The sequence below is a fragment of the Magnolia sinica genome, chromosome 18 (assembly GCF_029962835.1).
Source record: "Magnolia sinica isolate HGM2019 chromosome 18, MsV1, whole genome shotgun sequence".
Lineage (NCBI taxonomy): Eukaryota > Viridiplantae > Streptophyta > Magnoliopsida > Magnoliales > Magnoliaceae > Magnolia > Magnolia sinica.
The window spans coordinates 7,204,522-7,228,886 of record NC_080590.1 but is presented as its reverse complement, the minus strand read 5'-3'; the positions used below and the strand labels follow the sequence as shown (position 1 = coordinate 7,228,886).

Here is a 24,365-nt window from a genome sequence, read left to right as displayed (position 1 = left end):
TCATGACAGTACAATATGTCCAGAAACTGTAAGCTCCTGCTTCTAAATGTGTAAGATATAAGGGGGAGGCCTGACAATAAATGTATGAGGTACCTCTGCTAGGGACAAGAGATGTGGGAAAGGATGCGGACCGTGACGTTCAATTGATTTTTTTGAGGCTTGATAAGCATAATCTGATCCAACCAATTTAATCCGTAAAGCACTCAACAGAACAGCGAGGAGGACTAAAGTGAATGATAGGAGAAGTGCAAAAGACCATGGTCCTCCAAATGTATATATCAGATCCTCAAGGGGTGTATAGCATTTTGGCATCCGATATTTGTCTGATACACATTTATATGGACAGCTTGATTGAGTGACTCCTCCTACAGTGAATAGATTAAAATTATCACCTCAGTGCCAAGATGGAGTGGATAATACTAACAATTAAGTGTATCAAAACACAACTGCTTTCCAAAAAAAGAAACCTCGTATGTATATAAGAGATGCACGTTGGGGAAGAAGTTCCAATGAGCAAGGAATGCAAAGTGATGGATCAGAACCTTCAACATCCTTATATGTGCCAACAGGGCACTCCTGGCAATATATTTAAAAACATGAAAGATGTTAAGAAGGAACTCTTTTAAGTCCAGAATATTTCAACATACGGATCAAAGTGATAATTCAAGTTACATGAAATAAGAACCTCGTTTCATAACCGATAACATCGAGAGCAACAAAGCTGAACAAAGAATGCTGATATGCTTATAGATTCCCCATAAAGTATGATCCCCACATGCCCCATGGATGTGCAAGGAAACGTCATGGGTATGAATGTTACACATCAAAATTGAAGTATCCAACAATATGACTTGGCTGCATTGCTTCTTTTGAAGTATCCAGGCATCATAGGTCATAGCCCATAAAATCCTTTCAACTGCCCAGAAAATGAACAACTGTGCATTGAAAATATCTAATTTTGTTTCCACCTTGACTGTCATTTTTTTTTTCCATTCCGCGCAGGCAATGTGAAGTCGTGCCCTGATTTCCTACATAAAGCACAGTTCAATCTATCCCCCACCTTTTCCCTTCAAACTAAAACTATGTTTCATGCCAACACGACTGGGCTTGAAAAATATTTCCTATTGACATTCAAATTACAAACATTGATAAGCTATCTCCTTACCATGGTAAGTTTCCAAACCTCAGATACATTACTGTCCACTATTCTATCTTCATCATCCTACGACTTCTCGCTGAAAAGTTAACCACCCATGGAGTAGGGTTTTCTTTTGATTGGTCAACACAGTTCTCCAATGAGTGTGGGGCAAGTTTATGACACTCATCATCATTATCCTCCAAGGAATTTGCGGTCGGATTTTAAATGGTAGATTGGCAGAAGTTATACAAGTTCATGCATGCGCACCGGAAATCAGTCTTGCTCCTTTATCCATGATTAGAACTGGCCATGGTAGAAGCTCAAATTGACAATAAAAAATATTATCGTATTTCCTGGCCATGGTAGAATGCTATATCGGGCTGTCTGACAGATTTATGAACCTGACAACTTAGAATTAACTGCAAACCTCTTATATTTAGTTTTCTAACTATATAATATCTACATAAATTTAGTATAATGAATGTAATACTAAAACATCTTATATTTCCAAGTTTTACTTTTATTTATAGTGCTAGTGCATCGCATACTTCGTGACTCGCACACATTTCATTTTAATATATAGAGTTTAGGGATTTATCCTATAATGTAATTCATATACCTAACAATTTGATATTATTTTCCCCCATAGATCTTTAAAAAATTAAAAATTAAAAATTAAAATTAAATTCGGGTAAATAGTGTTGTCGATTCGGGGCTGATTTGGGGACCATTCGATGCCCTAAACTGGCCTCAAATTAATGCAATCTATTGGCACTTATCCCATTAATGAATTGGTGGGCATTTATTGGACAGTGAAAAATGAAAAATATCAAATGGCCCTATTTCAAAAAACAAGTGTCCACAAACTAATGGTGAAAATTGTTCGAACAATTTAATTTTGGGATTGTGACTTGGCAACAATGGTCCTAAAATTTAATTGGTTAATTTGAGTTGATATATACATCATGTACAAATTTTTAGGGCCATTTACGTAGGGTCCACTCAATTATGTATTATATATCTATGTCATCCATCCATTTTAGAACCTCATTTAAGGGCACGGTAAAAAAATGAAGTAAATCCATATCTCAGGTGGACCACTAGTGGGCCAGGCAGGCCACCTCGATGTAATTGTATATCCATGGTGTCAATCCGTTTTTCCAACTCATTTTAAGCATGGTCCAAAAATTCAGGTAGATCTAAATCTTCAGTGGACCACTAATGAGTATCCTTTTAAATGTGGGGCCCACCTCAATACATTGTTGTATATCCATGTGGTCCATCCTTTTTGCCAACTTATTTTAGGGCATGGTCCAAAAAATGAGGCTGATCCAAATCTTAGGTGGACCACAAAACAGGGATTTAATTCCTACCATTAAAAATTTCTTAGGGCATTTTTTTTTTTGGGGATCAAGCTGCTATTTGTGTTCTCCCTTCATCAAGGTCTGTGTGACCTTATCAATGGGTTTGATGGAAAATAAACAGTATAGTGGGGCCTAGGAAGATTTTAACGGTGGGCATTCAATCCCAATTGCGTGGTCCAATTGAGATTTGGATCCCTTCATTTCAAGGATCGTGCCCTAAAATGAATCTGAAAAACTGATGGACGGCATGGATATACTACACATAAATCAAGGTGGACCCCACGTAACAAAACAATGCAAGTGCATCGCGCTGCATGCACTGCAGAGCATTTAAAAAATATAAGTGTGTGGCAATCCGTTGATTTTTTCTAAGAGGGAAAATGAGAAGAAGAGAGAAAGAGAGGGAAACTGAAAAAAAAAAGAGGGAAAGAAGAGAGGGAACAGAAAAGAGGGAGGGAGGGAGAGAGACAGAGAGAGAGAGAGAGAGAGAGAGAGAGAGAGAGAGAGAGGGACAGGAAGAAAGAAGAAGAAGAAGAGCAGCAGCAATTGCTGCCACCGCAGCCACAATAGCGCCACAGCAGCCCAAAAAGAAGAAGAAGAAGAAGAAGAGAAGAAAGGTATGCTTCTTTTTCTTTTCTTTTTTCATTTTTTTGTCATTTTCTTTAGGGTTATTTTGCATAACAATTGTTACGGTACCGTAACGGCCATTATGGCCCGTAACTGCTGTTACGGCCGTTACAAACCCAAAAAACAAAGATGCCCCGTTTCGGGGCCTAACGGTATCAACCGTTACCATTACGGCCGATACATAAATGATTTTGAATACCTTGATTTTCATGCTCAACTCTTCCATGCATGAACCTAGTCTCTAGAATTGCCGAGGTCAAGTATTAATTTTTAAATGTCCAAAAGTGTCTTCAAATTTTCTAGACTTAAGTTTCAGATTTTTACAGACATCATGATCTAATTTTTTGGTAAATATCATTTTTGCAATTACTTTCCAGCCAAATATTTTAGTGTTTTGCATATTATGAATTTGCAGCTTAGTTACTAATGCTGTTACCCTGATGCCTCAAAATGGTTGTCCTCATTGTTACTCAAGTGTATCATAGTGACTATCCCTTACTATCCTTCTAACTAGGTGCCGTTCCTGCTTCAAATCAAGCTTTGGAATCATGCTCCCGATCCTGCTTCCTAGCTTTTGTATACTCGACAACATTAGACAGTTGCTTTTCCACTCCCACACCCATGTTGGCATGCAAGTGTTGTCAATGTGACCTCTCCATGGCCAGTTCCAGAAACAGGGGGAAAGAGGAAGGTATATTCCTGGTCAGCAGCTGATCATGAAACTTTTGCCAATCTACCATTTAAAAGTCAACTCAATTTGCTGGTAGAAAGGCTAAGATAATGGCAGCGATGATTTTCTACGGATGCGAATTGATTCAAGAAATCCATAACACATTATCACATACTACATGCATATAATGTTAATGTCACAGTCACAAACATGTGATTAAAATGGAACATAAGCTGTTTCTACAAAAGGACAATTGATCAGTAAAACGTTTCTAAATAATTAGCACAAATTAGAATTAGATAATCCGTGGCAATGCTAATAAACAAGAATTTGACCAAATGATCACCTAAAATGCAAAATTGTAGTGATTCCCCAAAATATCAAAAAGGAAACATATAGTTTAAACATAATATGTAAATAAATGCATTATAATTTGAAGGAGCTATAACTGCAAGAAGGTAACAGATATTCAATAAAGAATAAAACAAAGTGGATCTGTAAGGACTGTTAAATGAGGCATACAGTGCAGAATGTGCCATAAAGCCCTTTGGGACACTTCTTTCCCGTGACTGTACCCCTCTCTCCATGGTGACCACCACTGCTCCCAGCTCCTCCACTGTTATGTGGATAAAATCAAAAGAAATAACCATTAACTGACCTTATATATCCTTGATCTTAAGAGAAATTATTAAAGGTTAGAAGTTGTAGACAATATTAGCTGCTTAATAGAAAATGAACCATTGCATTTTATATTCAGTAACAAGATGAGGAAAATGTGAAATTACAGATGCTGATCGATTTTCTATAAAACTGTTCTCGAACAAAAACTAAACCCTTATCATTGAAGACGGAATATTACTCATGCACAATTTGTAACAAGAGAAATGGGATTGAGAGCCAGACAACGTATGGTGCCTTGGACAAAACTCTTATTGATATAAGATTCAAAATTACATAGCAGCCATTCCCTTGGGACATAACAGGATCCGTAGAAAAGAAATACGACAAAAGAAAAGGAAAGGAGACTTTCTCTTTCCAAACCAATTTATAAAAAAAATGAAGGTGAGATAACAGCAAAGAAGCTGATGAGATCAGATTCTAAAAACAAGAAGAATAATAATTAAAAAATAAAAAAGAATAAAAGGGACCCAAATTGAAAATGACACTAAGCAGGAAATGAGGACATGATTGACCCAAGTGTAGCAAGTACAAGGCTATATGATCAGCGACAGGAATGAATATTTATACACAAATCTCATAAACATTACAAAACCTACCTAGCAAATTCTGAAGTCCAAAAACTAATATTCGAATGGGATTAGTTGAATCAGTGGGTGCAAAGCTGGAAAGAAGCTCGATTACAACATGCGACCAAACCTTATGGGTTTATATGGGCCAACAATAACTCCTTCGAGAACAAAGAGCATCAATGAGAAATAAAAATAGCATCTAATGGCTTATTGGATAACCTCAGACCAGGTAAACTACAGTCAGTCTGTCTTAACACAAACACTGACCAAATGAATGGGCAACAAAGATAAGGAACTAATAACTTGGTGTGGGATTAGGGAAAATGCCTCGGAAAGTTAGCTAAAAAAGTGAGGTGCTTGTGAAAGCAAACAATTGCTCTTACTCCACTTACATTTTAGGAAAGCAGGGGGAATTGTTTTTCCATCAACGAAGTAATTACAGATAATTCCCACTGTTTGTTGGTTTGAGGTAATTTCGGGGTTAAAGGTTAATTAGGGTAAGAATTCTTGGGTATCCATTTGGATGAGGAGGAGGTTTCCCGGCTGGCGGATCTTTTTGGTTGCCTGGTAGGCTCCTTTCCGTCTTTATATCTAGGACTCCCTCGTTGCGTTGGTAAGCCTGCAACTCACCTCTGGGACAAGATCATTGAGAGGATGGAGCGAAAGCTTTCGCCTTGGAAAAGTAAACTTTTATCTCTGGGCGGCAGATTAACTCCTCCCTTTTGGGTAAAATGGGTGTGGCAATTCAGGTCTGAAAACTCCAACCTCTAGAGATCTATTATGGCTACTAAGAATGGCACCTCTTCCAAGGGATGGTGGACCAAAAGCTCGTCCCTCTATTAGGCCTATGCTCTATGGAAAGCTATAGCTCAAGAAGCCCCTAAGGTTTTAGATGGTTCTATCTTTCCTATCTGGATGGCTCTAGGACTCAGTTTTGGGATGACGTTTGGTGTGGGTATGTTCCCTTGCACTTGGTCTCCCTTGGCCTCCTGTGTCCCGTGAAGGGCATTTTCGTTGCTTGCTGTTTTTCAGGAAATGGTCCAGAGGTGTGTGGCTTCCCTTGTGTCATCATAGTTTGTGGGATGCTGAAACGGATGATTTAGAGCATTTGCTCTCCTGTCTGAAGGGGATTTAGCCGCCTCTAGGAGCTGAAGACTCCCTCCTCTAGGACTCAGTTTTGGGATGACGTTTGGTGTGGGTATGTTCCCTTGCACTTGGTCTCCCTTGGCCTCCTGTGTCCCGTGGAGGGCATTTTTGTTGCTTGCTGTTTTTCAGGAAATGGTCCAGAGGTGTGTGGCTTCCCTTGTGTCATCATAGTTTGTGGGATGCTGAAGTGGATGATTTAGAGCGTTTGCTCTCCTGTCTGAAGGGGATTTAGCCACCTCTCTTCGATGGAGCTGTAGTAAATCGGGAGTCTGTTCTGTCCGTTTGATGTATTCTGGCTCAGTCCGGTCTGTCTGGTGCATGCAGGTTCATTGGTCGAGTCTGGTCCTATGGAACCCCTCCCATAATAGCAGCATTTGCATGGCTCACAGGCAGAAACAGAATTCTCATGATAGACAATCTCTAGAAAAGAACTATGATATTGACTAATGTCTGCATCCTTTGCTTGAAGAACGAGGAATCAGTGGATCATCCCTTTACCCACTACCCTTTCGCTTCAGAGGCATGGTCTCGTATCCTAGCTTAGGCAAAGATCTCCTAGGTCACGCCTAGTTCTATTTTGGATCTTTTCATTTTGTGGCATGGTGGTGGTGGAGGGATTCTTGGCACCAGGAAATCGAGGTTGTCCCTTTTAGCAGTGTTGTGGGCCATCTGGGGCAAAAGAAATTCCAGACGCTTTCGCAACATTAGCAGATCTAGTTTTGGGGTTTTTAATCGGGTCTTTGTATTTAAATGAATGGGTTCCTGATGGGTAGATTGTTTTCTCAGCAGGTGGTATTTTTTCTTTCTTTCTTCTTTTTTTTTTTTTTTCTCTTTTCCTTTGTTGTGGTTTTCTTTTGTGTTTTTTCTGTTTGGCCTCTGGCCTAAATAAAATGATTCATCTTTCCCAAAAAAAAAAGGAACATACCGCTAAATTCTCCATAGAGACTGCATGGATAATCTTTTGACATCAATGTTAAAACTTAACTTTTTAACCAAAAAGAACCCGGGATGACTCAGATAAAGCCATCACCAGGACATTGAATAATGAAATGGAGTTTCTCAGTGAGAAGGCTTTGATGGATGATGAAGCATTTAACTGTTCCATCATGAATGGTAAATGGTCATTTTAACAGAACGTTGTTGAGGATATACTAACCAATAGCTTTGACAAGGAATCTGGATAGCAGACTGAATTCAGAGTCTTCCTTACCAGCAGAAAAAGCAGTCAAGGGAAACTAAGTGGAATAAAAATCAACTAGATGTTAATGGCAAATTTGTAACAAGATAACTGGTTCAATGGGTTGAGACTTGAAACATTGGCTGCAGGCAAAGAGAACATAAAGCTTTAGAAATATAAGCACAGTCTCTTTTACATGAAAAGGATAACTCCTTGATATGTTGAATTAAAGAGTGGAGACTGTAGACCCCTTCCAGAGAAATTCAAGTTAACGGAATTGGCCAAAGATAAGCATGCTATTAAATACGTAAAAAATAAAACACATGGCTTCCCAGAATTCTTCTTCATGGCAGAGGGATAACATATGCTGTGCCTATCTCTGTATGAACCATGCATCAGTTATGCTATGTTTCAAGTATTGCATAAATGTTCCTTCATATGCATGGCACTGTAAATTGTTGCATATGTAAGCAGATGCCCTTTTTGTTCTTTTCTCTTCTAGAAATGCTAAGCAGCGATCAAGATCTGTTGTGCTCAGCTGTAGTCCTTTCGACTTCAACCATTAAAATGGAAGAAAGTATAATGGGAAAGGAGAGGTGGCAATGGAACATCAAAGAGATGGAGAGGGAAACAATATGATAGACAACATGATAGAGCAAAATCCTAGAACCAATTTCAAGAAAACAATAGATGTGGGAATGCCAATTTATGAGAAAATGTTGCCCCCTAGAAATTTTGTAAAGGATGTGTTTAACAAATGTAGGCCTTCAGGATTACTAAGCTTCCAAATGAGCTACAATGAAGTGGTGTAACCTTTCATTGAGAACTCAATAAATAAACCAAAAAACTAAGTAAACAAAAGAAAAAAAAGGACAATAGCGCCCACAGATCATCTGGTTCTTAATAACTAAGAGTTAAAAAGTACCGATATCTAGACTAAATTTGAAGCAGTTAATGGAACTATGATATTCCGTCAGTATGATAGAAATTAGAGATCTTGCAGATGATCTCCATGTGTATTTTCATCATTTTATTAGAGAAGGAACAATGACAGCAAACAGCATTGTGAAAAGTCGCATTTATAGAAATGTTTTATCTGTAGGAAAAACTCTGCCCCCTTAAATTTTTGGTTTTGGTCTTTACTAAATTTGTAATTCATAGAAAAGAAAAGATTAGAGGCACAAAGCCTTATGCCTAACACACTGTCATGCAGCTAATTCAACCATAAAATTGTCATTCATGACAGCATAGTATTTGCCCTATCATGTAGTAGACCAATGACACTTATTTCACAGGATTATAATTTGTATCAACATGCATTACATAATATGGATAACATGATATTTTGATCTAGTTTGCTAGGCAGAGTTTGACATACCTATTGTCAATTGTCCCATTCACCATAGCAATCTGAACATATTCATGTCCGGTGGCAATATTAGACCAATGAAAGTGAAGTCTGCCGCCGCCGCCGCCGCCGCCACCAACTTGGCCACCACTACCACCAGCAATGGACAAAGACGAGTTTTTGCTGAGTGTAAGTGCTTGAAGGAAAAGAAGAATCGACCCACCAGAACCACCACCCAGCCCACCAACTAATGTACCATTACTGTTCCTTCGTGCTTCACCACAACTTTGACCATCTGCCTCTAATGATCCATAAATATCTAACCTTAACAGTGGCCATTGAGTGGAACCCATCACTGGAGGAAAAGAAATCGGCAACATAAATATATGAAGAATGCGTTGACTAACCAAAAAATAATAATAATAAAGAACCCTTTTATGGCTAGAGTCCCAACAAAATGTCCAAGGCTAGTGAAAAATATCAATATGCAACCAGATGATCATGAACTTACTGGAGATGGAATGCACCAACAAACAAATAATAATAAATAAATAAATAAAAAGACAAAAAAAAAAAACAAAAAACAAAAAACAAAAAAACAAAAAAACAAAAACAAAAACAAAACAAAACAAATAAAGAACAAAGGAAAGAAAGAAAGAAACCAATAACTTGCAATTCATTCAGCTACAATGAAGCCAGCATCATGCTTAACTTGAAGCTTAAATGTGAACTGCTTTTGCCATTTAAAAATATGGCAATCTCGTGATGGAGGAATTCATGTAAAAAATTCTTAATAGTATGATCTCATCTTAAAAGATCAGAAAATATAACACTTGTCTAGCTCATTTAATCTCATAAGTGATGCCCCTTCTTGAAAATGCATTCAATTATGAAAGTTTAGATGAAAAAATAGGGAAAAGAGAGGAGGACGAGAGAAGGGTGCTGTTATCACCCCCTCTTCCTTAATCCTTTATTTATAGATAATTAAACTAAATCCTGATGACAATTGGAGTATAAAAGAGACAAGCAAGATAAGAAAAACACGTATGAGAGACTAAAACAAATTAGGAAACATAAAAACCAATCCTACTAATTTTAATCCTATATATGGCACACTGCAAGAGTACACAAATATGTGTGCCCTAACAAATAAAAATTATGACTGCAGGATGGTCAACTTTAGCCCAGATGCAAACTATTTGTAGGGGTCCAAAGTATGTCATTTCTAAAATTCTAAGCCAATTATATCTACATGGTGCAGGACACATGATTTAATGCTAGCATTCAACGTGGAGATTATGAAAGAGTCCATAAAGTAATTCAATTAACAAAAGATGCTAACCCACCAAGTAAACAAGAGTAAACAATAAGAAATAAAATCTGATATAACCTAAATCACATGCTCATATGCTAAAAAATCACATAAATCAATTAAAACTAGGCCTGATGGAAGGATAAAACTTTCAATTTAGCATAGGCACGCTCTACACTCAAGAGGCAGATTTGTAGGTTTTATTATTAAGGTTAGGAAGAATGATGGGGACATCAAAGGACATACTCGGATATACCATAGACAGAGACAACCACTCACATCAGTGCTCACCGGGCCATTTTGAAGACCCCACATGCATTGGACATGCATCAGGAAGACCCCACCTTGGGATGATGCATGTGGGGTGCTTAGGAGATCACTTTAGTCAGAAGATTTTTATTTCGTATCGATCCGACCGTTGGATCTTGTCGATCAGGCCATCGAGCCACCAGATCTTCTAGATCTGGTCCCCTTGAACTCTGATCTCGCTTTCTTTATGCTTTTTATTTTATTTTTAGGAGTTATTTGATGGTTGCGATTGATAATATATGTTTTAGTTTTCTTATTTTAGATGATGGGTCACTTTACTTAAGTAAGTGGCATAGTTGTAATTATGTTGGATTTTAATTCTGAATTTTTAATTCTAAAAGCATAGGAATGGTGGAGTTCCAACCCTAGTGGAGATTTGAGAAGGAAAGAGAGAGAGAGAGAGAGAGAGAGAGAGAGAGAGAGAGAGAGGCTCTCTTGTGTGAAGGAATTTTTCTCATTGTTTTCTATGGTTTTTTAGAAAAAAAAAAAAAAACCCTCCCTTCCAATTAAATTGTGGAAGGGTAGAAGCTTGCCTGGTGGTGGATTCCAACGTACATCCTTCATCTTCCTTATCTTCGAAAGGTATTCTTCTTCTTCTTCTCTTGTCTTCCTATTTTCCTTCCCATTTCAACCTTCTAAACCCTAGATCTGCAATTCCCTCTTTTTCCCAATTTCTAAAAACCCTAATTCCAAAATCCGCAATTCTCATGAATCCTAATTTTTCAAATTTTATATTTTCCCCTTCCTAACCCTAATCATAAGACCTACAAATATATCCATTAAGTGTGAAACGTGTCTATGCTAAATTGAAAGTTTTATCCTTCCATCGGTCCAACTTTTAATTGATTTATGTAATTTCTTAGCATGAGGGCATGTGATTTAGGTTAAATCAGATTTTATTTCCTATTGTTTACTCTTAATTAATTGGTAGGTTAGCGTCTTTTGTTAATTGAATTACTTTATGGACTCTTTCATAATCTCCATGTTGCATGCTAGCATTAAATCATGTGTCCTGCATCAAAGAGGAAATATGAAATTTGAAAAATTAGGGTTCATGAAAATTAGGGATTTTGGAATTAGAGTTTTTAGATATTGGGAAAAATAGGAAATTGGGGATCTAGGGTTTGGGGTGGGGTTATGGATGGGGGAAGCAAAAGGAAATCAAAGGATTGAGCGGTTGTCCATACGGTCAGCCTAGGGGCTCACACGTGTGGGTCGTTGGCTAGGGTTTTTGGGTCCTCGATGGTTAATTTCGGTTGGATGAAAAGTTGAAGAAAAAGATTATTTAAATGGTCTTAGATAGGAAGGGAAGAAGAGAGACGAAGTTTTTGAAAAAATACCTCTTTTGGATAGAAATGAAGAGAGAAGGAAGATGATGGATGGAAGTCCCCCACCTCCGTTGAATAGGGAATGGAATCACACCACACCCAAGATTCAAATCACATGGAGTATTCTTCAAATCACATGAAAAAGAGAAAACACAGCTCTTTTTTTTTTTCAAAATAATGGCATTAGGCTTCACACACCCATCTTTCTCTTTTATAGTCTCAAAAAAGACCTTTTACAAAAAAAACGCTCTCAGATAAGATTCTCAACATAAAGACACTTGATAAATTAAAAGTTGTTCCTAACTCCCTAATGTCAACACAAATATAAGTTATACCAAAAATAATGAAGCATGTAAATAATCTAAACTAAACTAGTTCATGGCCCATGGGGGTCCACGATCAAGATGTCCAATGATGATGATCCAATAGACCGATCATCATGTCCATCAAACTCCTATATGCAGCCCATGTGCATCTTCCCAGTCTGGGGTCTTCAAAGATGCATAAACATACATGTGGAGTCTTCAACATGGCTAGAAATGTGAACTGGGCCAAGTGGGCCCCATATAATGGTCGTCTAGCCATAAGGAGACTGACTCAGCGCTCATCCTCTGGTATGGTGCTCGGATGTCCTCATCACTACACCTCCCTTTATTATTTTTTTTTTAAAAAAGGTGTTGAAGCATCTCTCTTTGAATTGGGGAATGATTGTTGTTTTTATGATGTAAAAAAATTTACCCACCCACGTTTTATAGATTTTGAGAACTAGACACTACTATGCCTATACAACCTAGAAAAATGAGATTTTTTTTAATGAACCTAGAAAAATGAGAATTAAAACCCACCAACATGTAAAGAACAGAAAGTATTACTAATACAGAAAGTATGAACCTAGAAAACGATAAGGGCATGTTTGGATATATAGAATCCATAGAAAAAGAAAGGAAAAAGAAAGGAAAAAAACAATAATTATCCAATGATGATTTCTATAAGAACTATTAAACATAGATTCCAATTTTGAGTTCTTGTTTTGATAGCAAGTAGAAATCTCAAATTCCTCTCACAATGCTCACTAGTTTCTTGTGCCAAGGTTCTAAATGATAAAAACTGTAATGTTTGTTGGGTGTTATCTACCATTTTCTTTGCTTTCCAAAACATAAATCATCACATCAAAGGAAAACCATTTCCCTTTCCATTGTTTGGCATGGAATCCATGGTTGGCCTAAGGGAAAATGCCATACATGAGTAATGCACGATGTAGCGACTTCCATGGCATCTGGAAACATTGAAGTGTCTTATTTGGCCTAGATAGACTAAATGATGACTTATTCAATACTAAAATATAAGCTCTAGGGTGCGTGGTAACTCCAGCAAAATTCCATTTTTGTGAAAAGTTTTAAATGTAGAACAGTTGCCACATAATGTTGGCAGGTAAGGGGAGACCTCATGGAGTATGGGAATGGTCAACCTATAAAATACCACAGAATTTGGTGATAAAAGAATTCACAAAAAGATATGAAGATGCTCCTGAATTTTGTGGTTCCATTCAATGTCCACAATGAAACAAATTACCCCAAAGACCAGGTAGAGGAAAAGAATCCAAATTCTGTGTAAAACAGAAGCATGACATCAAAAGAGTGAAAAGGAAAAGAAAATTGAGATAAGACATGATCCATTCTAAGTTGTAATTGATAAAGTATTGGAAGAGAAGTTTTAATAGATAACTTGATTACTCAGCTCTCTTGCTGTATGTAGTGAAGATGGCATTTCCTGGACAAAAGAACCATTTTTCCTATTGAAAGCCGATCAACTTTTTGCAGAGAATGATGAAACCACATGAGCTTCCAAGGGAGCCACATAAATATGATGGGATGGTTGACAAGTTGTAAATGTGGTGATCATATCTGACTCAAATAAGAACTAGAATGGAAATTCTGACTGCTTTTGAGAACTAATTATTTGTCTTCTAGTTTAACTTGAACAGCACAAGGGCATCCCATAAGTATGGCAATCTGTTTTCATCCTCATTACTATGAAGATTTTCCTGATCGATAAACTAATAAAACATATTTCGCAAACAACAAACTGATATAAACTGTTTTTCTTTCATAATTAAACTGACATGTCAAGAAGGCCTTACCTATCATTCCCCCTCCTGCAACACGTCCATTTAATTCACTAGGCACACCACTTCCACTTCCTAACTCACAGGGAAGATCAGCATCACCGTATTCTTGACCACCTTCACTACGCATCTCATTGTAAACCCCTGAGCCACCTCTACCTCCATGTCCACCGCCACCCACCGCTCCGTATTTTATATACTTTCCTTTACCTAGACCCTCCCTGCAACCTGGAAACATAGGTCCTAGTGAGATCAAAGATGGAAATGTAAACATGAAATAATTCAATTTCATGTGCTCAACAGTGACAAACACATTTTAAAATAGTAGTAAGAAGAAAAGCAAACAAAATAGGATGAATTAGTTTTGAACTGTGTATGGGGCACTGTTTCGATGCAATCAATCTTGGAATACTCTGGATCACCTAATTCTGATGCACTTATGATCCCATCAGTTTCAATAGTGACCGTCCTTGCTCTGTGAATGTGAACAATGCTTCCTTTAACAAAGCCTTGGACAGTAATATCCTCAACACGACAGATCTGCCAAAAATTGCATCCTGTGTGAAATTGGGAATGGCAAATATGGGTATATAAAAGAAATAAATGAACTCAATATAAGGTACAGTAATAGGATGGCCATTGATGACAAGAATGTAATAGTACCAAAAGAATGCATAGAGGAAATTTTATGGTCACAGTCGATGAGGTCTCTGACTACAAATTAGCTTATAAAATTTTCTAACATCGGCAACAGTTGAAAATTGCTCGAGTACATGTGAACAAGTTAAGAGGTCTATCGAGTTTAATACTATTTATTAAATTTAGGGCTACATTGCAGAGAATTGTATATTTTTGTTCCATTCATAATAATGTAGTTATACAAGTAGAATACTATCTCAAGAGATCTAGACAGCTGTATGTACAGCTGTCAATGCATATCTTTATATAATGATGGATATTTGCATATACTAAGAGATCTACTCCCCCTCACCACACACCCACCCCCGCACAAACAAAACTCAAGGTGCTCTAAGGAGTAGCTTGAGTTTGAAAGGCACAAAGAACATTTATTCAAGAATAAAAGAAAAGCTCCACAGTGATATGTATTGACAGCTGTAAATACAGATCTCTAGATCTCTTAAGATAGTATTCTACTTGATAATTATAATATTATGAATGGAACAAAAATATACAATTCTCTGCAATGTAGTCCCTAAATTTAACATTATTATTTGAAAAAAGCTTCAAGAAGGAAGCAACGAGGTCCATACTCTTCTTGAACTTGGATTTAAATATTCAACTCAGTAAGGAAAAGGAAATCAACATTCAGTTAATGGAAATGGAGACAAAGAACTCGAGTTTCCCATACATTCATGTGGGAGAAAACATACATGTATAAAGCTAATAAAATAATCTAAGCAAAGCAAGGTACTTGGACATAAATTGGCATGAAAAACAGTGGTGCAAAATGACAATGATCACTTACTTGAAGTGTCATAGACAATGAATTGTTCACATGGCAGTCTTCTGGAGGAGTTATCAACTCTATCGGGCATGTTTGACTCTCACAAGGAGATTTAGTTGCCCTAAATGAAAATAAAATTCAAACAAATTAAATCTTAAATAAGAATGGGAGTAGATGCCTAGATGATACATAGTCTCTACTAACACAACTTTACACTCACGAACTACTTTCATTTTCATCATCAGATGGAGCCTGAAGCAACGAACCTGGCCCAACCTGTCAAAGATGGTAAAGAAATGTGACAAGATATTGTCTATGTAAATAAGAAAGACATTGTCATTCATAGAAGAATGAAACTATAGTAGAGCAATATCAGCATATCAATCTTGTTTCAATACTTGATAGAATCAGTGGCAAACTTAGTACATTCAAAGTGGATTTTTTCATTTTTTATTTAGCTTGTTAGTACACCCACCGTCAGATCACACTTCACTGTTAGCCACCCCCAAGGGAATCGATGCCAAGACCTCGGTGTTGAAACAAGGTATCTTTCACTCAGTCTACCACTTGAGCTGTGCATCTGGGTGTACGTTCAAAGTGGATGACGAGCTATACGTTTGCTACATGTTAATTTGTATAAAATGACTTCGAGAATCAGGTTCAAGCATTCCTTCAAGGTGCTCGTTAGAGTTCATATTTTAGATAGTGTGAAGGTTGGTCACAAATTCTTTAATACAAAATGCAGCATGAGATTATCTGGATGATTTCCATTCCTAAGCAAACAAGGCATTGTGTACTGATATCAAAACTTTATCTTATGTAAAATTCGCACACAAAATCTTACATCTATGTTATAAAATAGTGACAGGAAAAGTCGCTGCCCTTTGATTGCATCACCGGGACCAGTCAATTTCAGAAGCCCTTGACCATATAAACCCAAGTTTGAATTAGAACTGATGATGGAATTGTGCTGCCAAAAAGAAGGAAAAAAATGTAGCATGATCTTCAAAACTAAGAGCAGAAAAAGAACAAGTGCTGATATCAAGCAGAGAAAAAGTTCAAATTACCATACCCTGAGAACAACTAAATTCCTGACTTCAAGCAGTGAACTTCTAACTTGAGTATTTCCTCCACCATCAATCTTAATCTGAGAGTCCCACATGAGTAACATTTTAATAGACATTCGGAATGCGCCGTACACCTTCAATGACAAAAGGAACATTTTAGAATACCAAATTTAAGGTGAGGTCTGATTGACTTCACAACTTCTGGATGCCACTTATCTACCAGAACAAAAAACGTGAAGTTGATCAAATTCACAAGTTCAAGGATAACAAAAGGATCAGAATCATCAGATGCACAAAATGGGCAAAATACCAACAACAACAACAACAACAACAAAAATAAAAAATAAAAAATCTCGAATCTTGAATCAGGAAAAAAAATTTGGGGCATGCAGAGCCCAAATACTTGACAAAACTACGTATTAAGTGGGCTAAATACACAACTTCAATTGATTTGTTTCTCTTGCAACCTTGCTGCACTCTGTAAACAGCACCAACAACTCAGTTTTATAAATGTGACAACCAAATCCAAGACCAAACATAGGATATACTTGGTGATCAATTTGTGAAAACATTCAGAAGATCAACTCAAAACTCAAAAAATCTATAATCAAACAAACCCAATTTCAAACACCTCAGTAATAGGCACTTGATTTAGTAAGTATCAAGTGGTTAAGAACATCTATGACTTAATAGGGCCATTTCATAGGCAGTTAATTGAACTACATGAACTCCCTTGAACTAAATCAATAATAACCAAGCCCACTCAAGTAAAGAAACCGTCATGGAAATGATAATAAAACATTTTCCATTAAAATAAAAATTAAAATTAAAATAAAATAAAATAAAAAACTATATGAATTGCATTTCACTACATTTAAACTATTTCCCTAGAAAAAGGGAAATAACTTATGCTTCAAAAACCGCAGCAGTTCCATTGTCAATATTGTTAGGAAGGTTCTCTTGCTGCTCAGGGAGTGGGATTCCTGAGCCTTGCGGGTGTTGGCCAGTCCAGCTTTTGTTATTTTTGTTTTTGTTCATTGTTTCTTGCCTTTTGGCTTTTCCTTAACAAAATTATTATTTCTCAAAAAAAAAAAAAAAAACTTATTTCCCTAGAATTAATTGTCTTAAAACTCACATAACAATAAATAATTTCAAAGTAAATTGAAAGAACACAAAAACTTCACCAACAGAAAGCCACAGCTTCTGATGTAACATATAACACCACGTTTGTCGACAAGAAGAAATACCAAAAACTAAAAAACAAAAACAAAACAAAACAAAACGGCAATCCTACTCACCTAGATATGAAATGCTAAAGCAACAAATAATTTAACAAAAGTTACATACCTTTATCACAGAATCACTCATTAAAAGTTCTTCAGCAACCAGCTCAAATTCTGAGACTGGATAGTCAGACAATCCAAAGCTGATGCAGCCACCATCAAGTAGTCTAATTTGGCCTCTCACCTTCACAAGAAAAGATTTTAACATAAGTTTATAGAAGAGAGTAAAGATTTTCCTTTTTCTTTTTTCTCTCTTTCAGGGGAAAGGAACCACCTACACATGCAAGATTTTAATATGAGATTATAGAACATAGTACAGCCATTTTTCAGGGGAAAGGAACCACCAACAAGTAACAGATAATGTATGTGTATCTACACGCATGCAGATGCATGATATCTACACAGATGCAGACGCGCACACACGCGCGCGCACACACACACATACATATTTCGATAGAGAGAGAGAGAGAGAGAGAGAGAACAATATAACAATGCATGCAGATGGGTCTCTCTAATTTCAATCTTAGATGCCATGTGGTAAAAATTAAAATACCTATAATTTTATGGTGCATTTGCCCCCTCTCTATTTTCATCGCCAACATCATGTCATCAACAAAAAACATGCACCAAGTGACCTCATCCTAGATGCTACATGAATTAACTGCTGGTACCTAAGATGAGGTCCCTTGACATATGTTGTGTTTGCAGATGGCATGGTGTTGGTCGAGGAAACTAGACAAGAGGCAAATGCTAGATTGTAGGTTTAGAGGAAGGCTATAAAGTCTAGGGGCTTAGAAATGAGCAAAACCAAATGGAGTATTTGGAATGAAACTTTGGCGAGAATAGTTACAGATGCAAGGCTTCAGTTAAAATTGATGGTCAAGAGATTCCTCAAAGCAATGAATTCTGTTATCGATTATTCAAATCAATGAGGATGTGTCCAATAGATAGGTCAATGAAGTGGAGATTGCCATTTGATGCAACATCTATTTGAACAGCCTTAGAATCTAAAGGTAACGGCTTTAGAATCCAAAACTAAAGCTAGAACTACAGATAGATGCTTTCAAATATTAAGGTTTCAAAACTCGCTGGACAAAAAAGGAGTATATGAAATGCAATTTTAGTAACAATAGGAGTGGAAACGGGGAATTAGTTAACATTGATGGACAAGAAATAACCCAAAATGACAACTTCAAATTTCTTGGGTTGATAATTTCATGAGAATAGATAATTGAGAAGGAAGTTGCTCGTAGAATTAGAGCAAAGTGGATGAAGTGGAGATGTGCATCTAGAGTGTAATGTGATCACTGCATAAAAATCAAACTGAAGGGAAGATTTTATAGCTATGAGACCAGCCATGCTTTATGGGATGGAGTGTTTGGCAATCAAGGAACAACGTTTTTCAAAGAATTGAGTATAATTGAAATGAAGATGTTGAGTTGGATGAGTGGCAACACAAGAAAGGATAGTAAGAAATGAATACATTCCAGGGAACTTAGAAGTGGCCTGATACATAATAAGATAGGGACGTGGACTAAGGTGATTTGGTCATCTGCATCAGGCGCAAGAAGTACACCGATCAAGAGTGAGTGGGTTCAAGTCGAAGGATATTAAAGGGAAAGGGGAATGCTTGAAAGGACATGATTGGAGGTAGTAAGAAAAGGTTTGATACCTACGGTTTAGAAGGGGACAAAGTCCTTGATGAAGTGGAATGGTGGAACAAGATTCGTGTAGCCGATCCCAATTACTTGGTATAAGGCTTAAATGATGATGATCATATATTTGAACGCTATACTATATGGGCATATTGTTGGCAATGTTTTTAGTATCAAGGAAGTAGGCCGATATATCCCACAATGTATCTTGCATCCCACCCGTGTGATATGAAACACACAGGTAATGCCGATATATCCCACCAATTCGATCCGATGAGCATTTTCAATTTTTCGATCTTTTTTTTATTGTAAATCATGCTAAAATAGTGTAAAATGGTTACGAATCCATGATTCTTCATGTTTTACATGAAAAAATTATGGATTTGGAGCTTCGATTTCGAGATTTGGGGGAGATGGGCCGAGTTGCAGAAAATTGGGAAAAACTGAAATTTCCAATTTCTTTCAAATCGATTGTAATCGTTGCGTCCAAACACAAAATCAAATATGTATGTAACCCGATCTAGTGATTTTGGTAATTTGGAAAAAAATTGAAATAAATTATTTTAATTAAAATTGTTAAAAAATATTTTTTCAAAATCCCACTTCAATTAGCGGTCAGTTGGCCCCCATTTTAGAGTATTTAGGAGTATTTGATGAAGTCATCATCATATACACTGTAATTTTGGAATTTGGGAGAAGATAGCCCAACTTGTGGAAAATTGGGGAAACAATCAAAAATTTCCAAATTTTCTCAAATTGGAGAGGATGAGTAACAACGTTATATGAGAGAGTATCTTCACTAGTATCATCATATTATGACCTGGGCATGGTATTGTCAGTTTGTGGAACAGCAATACTATGCCCAGCCCCATCGAGATGGAGATGATGATTTTGAGCCACTGCGCAGCTCTATGTGGGTCCGAATCATAGCCACAGATTATTCACAAGTATATTTCTAGTTTTCTACTTCTTTTACCTTTGAATATATTTCTTGTTTTTTCATACGTCTTCTTATATTTATAAATTATGTGAATAGACTCAAAATATACATGCATCAGTTCAGTTAGACAACGCATATATTAGGACATCATACAAAGGAAACCTATTATTTGCACTTTTTTTGTGATGTTTTGATTTCTAAGTGTGTATTGATGTCTTTTTCAACAATCTCTGAAGTTTCATTGAACAATTCTACCAATTTCCTAGTGTGCCTTTTTTGCACTAGATTGAAGGCACTCAATCAACATTTGGTGAGCCTATACCTTGGTGGTTCCAAATTCCAAGTAAAAGTGGAATGTTGATGTTTTGTGGCCAATTATAAAACTTTCCACCAATAAATAAATTACCACTAATTGTTAGGAGAAAGCTAATGATGGTGGTGGTGGTGGTGGTGTTAGTGGTGACGGATGTGTCGTATGGTTATACATGTACAAAATAAAGATGATGTATGAAAGAGAAAGATAACAAATTTATATAGGAAAATCTTCAAATTATATATAAGTAGTTAGTAGGGTTGTACACAAGTCGAGCTAGCTCGAAAAGCTCGCTCAAGTCAGTTTGGATTGACTCGGGTTGAAAGGCCAACTCGGGGCGAGTCAAGCTCAATTTCTAAAGCTCGAGTTGAGTTCGAGCCGAGTTCGAGCATGGTGCATTTCAACTCGACTCGAACTCGAAGCTCGACTCAACTCGAGTAATATTTTTAAGATTTTTTATATTATATGTATATAATATATATATATATATATATATATATATATATAAAATATACTTAAAATTTATTTTAAAAAAAAAAAGGTTAAAAGTTTAAAAGAAACCCTACCTTCCCTCTCTTTCTTTCCCTTACCCCACCCAGCAGTCCAGCACACTGCTGCCCACACGGCCTCACCCAGCACGCTGCACGCCGCTGCCCACCGGTCGCCGTCTCCGCCGGCCAGAGACTGTCTCTGCCCCTCTCTATCTCTCTCTTTCTCTCATTGTCCCGATCTCCCCGAGCCAACCCGCGCCCAATCCCGACTTGGCCCGCTCAGCAATCACTGTCAGCCCATTCGGCCACCACAAACAAAGGTAGATTATTACTTTTTTATTTATTTATATTAGTATAATAAATATATGATTGTAGATTTATTGTAGATTTTTTTAATTTTTATTTTTGAATATGATTGGGTTAGGTTGGGCGATGGGTTGGGTTGGGTTGGGTTGGGGTTGGGGTCAGGTTGGGGGGGCTAGGTTGGGTCGAGTTGTGCATTGACCCACTGGGTTGAGTCGAGTTGGGGTTTGGGTCGAGTGGGGGGGCTGGGTTGGGTCGGGTTGGGTGCTAGTTTGAGTCAGGTTGGGTGTTGGTTTGGGATGGGTTGGGCATTGGCCCGCTGGCTTGAGTTGGGTTGGGGTTTGGGTCGTCAAGGTGGGGGCTGGGTTGTGTCGGGTTGGGGTCGTTGGGCGCTATGTTGAGTTGGGTTAAGGGTTGGGTCGAGTTGGGCGATGGTGGCTATGTGGTCGGGGTTTGGGTCGGGAGCGGGGTTGAGTCGAACACTTCACACCAATATTTGTTTATGAATTATAAGTTATAACAAATTAACAATATTCTAAATAGTGTGCAGCAATGTCTCCAGATGATCCATCCACTGATATTTGGGATAATGGATCCCAAGTGTACTCCCCAAACTCTAGAAGAATGAAAATCTAATGTAATTTGTGTGGGGCCAGATTTGTTAACAAAACAAATCGGCTTAGACTATACTTATCAGGTCGGGGGGGAGATGCAAAACCACGTCCTAAAGCATCAGAGGAGGTACGATTTTTATACCAAGCTCTTGTAAACTCCAACAAAAAGCTTTCTACCCCCTCCCCCACACCGAATACAACTAGCCATAAGATATACCATAACGGACCCATTCTAATCAACGAAGATTCTGAAACAGAGAGGGTGAAGAGGCAAGGAAGACTGGAAGAAGAGTAATTACAAATAACCATGAAGTTAAGCAAGGAAGAGGCAGATGCATCAAGATATCAACGATGTGCTCCTCGACAACATGACACAGAAGCAAGACCGAGCTCAATACACAAGAAGCCATCAAAGTTTATTTCCAAACTCGCCTCATTCTACAAGATCTTGGGTATTCCATATAGATCAGCTCATAAAATTAATTGAATCTATACAAGAGCATGGTGAAACAGTCTCCCCACCTTCTAATTCAGGGGAGGTTAATGAGCATATTGGAGAGGATACCACCAGCCCGAGCTTGGACGACGAAAATTATAGATCTGATCTAGAATAGGATAAGGAGAATATTAAAACTTAACTTTGATGTATTAAGTTTTTTAGTTGTAGTCTTGTAGAACCGTAGTTGTACTTGTATGGAGTAAATACATTGACTTAACTTTCCTACTATAATGCTCTAACTTAACTTGCCTACCATAAATGCATTTTCTTATTTGTTCTTAAATTTTTTACTTGTAGACTTCTAGTTGTATGGATAAATTGTTTCTTATATATTTTGATATTTGTTCTTTAAATATTGATGCTCATGATTATTTGTCATCTGATGTTGTTAATTAATATTTAAGTCACCTAGTGGTTTAGCAATATACCCCCCGTTTAAGAATTTATATCAAACAAGTACAATCATTCCACTGAAAATACTTGTTCTTTATGGATTCCTAAATTATCCTATTTTGGACAGTTCGGTACCATACCATGTACTTAGGTTGTCATCATTTAATTTACATGTAGTTGGAATTTCAGTAGTGTTTCCCTATATTTTCTCTAGATATGTGGTTCTTTACTAGTTGGTTTTCATTACATGTGTAATGGATTACATGTGGGTGTGGCAACTAATTAGTATTGAATTTTACATATATTTGGAGAATATAGGGAGGTGCTGTCAAAATTTCGGCTCGCATGTAAATTGTATGGGGATAATACATGGTATGTTACCGAATGGGATAGAGACAATTAGCACATCTAGATAAAGACAAGTAAGAATGAGATATTTAGAGACAATTATTAGTAAACAAAATTTGAAACAATTATGGACAATTTATAGTTACGTATATGTATGTATCCCGGTGGATTTATTTATTAAGGGGCTATTTGAGACACTTGTGTCTTACAGTTTATGGAGGGGCCCGATAATGTTTATATTATATATTTATATATACATATAAATGTGATTGACTGATTACTTCAACCTATAAAAGTCCTAATATTACTATACCGTTGTTATCTTTTGATTTTTAGATGACTAGTGAAGAAAACCCAAGTACTCCTGGCCCTGGTGCGTCAATCACATCTCTTTTTGTTGTGGAGGGAGACAAATTAGAAAACAAGGTTGAAACAGCTTCAGGTTCGGTGAAAGAGAAAAAAAGATCAGCGATATGGGAATCTTTTGATGAGATCATGCAATCAGATGGTTTAGTCAAGATTAGATGCAAGTTTTGTAAAACTCTTTATAGCAAGCATTCTGGTTCAGAGACATCTTGATAAATGTGTGAAGAAACCAAGAACATTGAAGGGTGGAATCCAGCAACTGCTTTCATTTACCATTTCTGAAGATGATGACTCTCAATCTACACTCTCAACGTATAAGTATGATCCGGAAAAACTGAAAGAGTGGTTTGCGAGGTTAATGATAGTTAATGAGAAGCCATTTAGCATGGCAGAAAGCAAAGTTTTCATGGAATATTGCAAATTTCTTAATCCCAAATGTGAGAAGGCTTTCGTATTATTGTGAAAAGAGAGTGCATGAAAATGTATGCTATTGAGAAAGCTAACTTGAAAGCTCTTCTAGCATCTGTATCCAGAATAAGTTTGACTTCAAATATGTGGACGGCCTCGAATCAAAGAAAGGAATATATGTCATTGACCACACACTTCGTTGATACGGATTGGAAACTACAAAAGAGGATTTTAAATTTCTGCTACGTTCCTTATACTGGTGTGGTACTGTCCGACTGCATTTACAACTATCTTGTTGAGAGGGGCATTGAAAAGAAAATTTCTTCAATTACTTTAGAAAATGCCTCTTCCAATAATACTTCAATTTATTTCTTACGTACTCAGTTCAAGGCTGCCAGAAATTTATTCTTCGCAGGTAAAATATTC

General features: G+C 37.1%; 1 protein-coding gene across 9 annotated transcripts in view; it reads right to left on the bottom strand.

The window, feature by feature from the left end:
• LOC131233017 (uncharacterized) overlaps nt 1–24,365 on the bottom strand; it is a 55,364-nt gene that overhangs the window by 12,208 nt on the left and 18,791 nt on the right. For 8 of the 9 annotated variants that reach the window (XM_058229572.1, XM_058229571.1, XM_058229576.1 and 5 more), the window contains 11 exons: nt 17,674–17,793; nt 16,332–16,460; nt 16,104–16,229; nt 15,480–15,535; nt 15,281–15,380; nt 14,217–14,334; nt 13,810–14,022; nt 8,751–9,075; nt 4,322–4,415; nt 468–576; nt 94–365 (listed from right to left, as the gene is read on the bottom strand). In XM_058229572.1, the coding sequence (XP_058085555.1) occupies nt 94–365; nt 468–576; nt 4,322–4,415; nt 8,751–9,075; nt 13,810–14,022; nt 14,217–14,334; nt 15,281–15,380; nt 15,480–15,535; nt 16,104–16,229; nt 16,332–16,460; nt 17,674–17,793 (1,662 nt within the window). The remainder of the gene's footprint in view (nt 1–93; nt 366–467; nt 577–4,321; nt 4,416–8,750; nt 9,076–13,809; nt 14,023–14,216; nt 14,335–15,280; nt 15,381–15,479; nt 15,536–16,103; nt 16,230–16,331; nt 16,461–17,673; nt 17,794–24,365) is intronic. The other variant, XM_058229579.1, reaches the window with a different exon arrangement.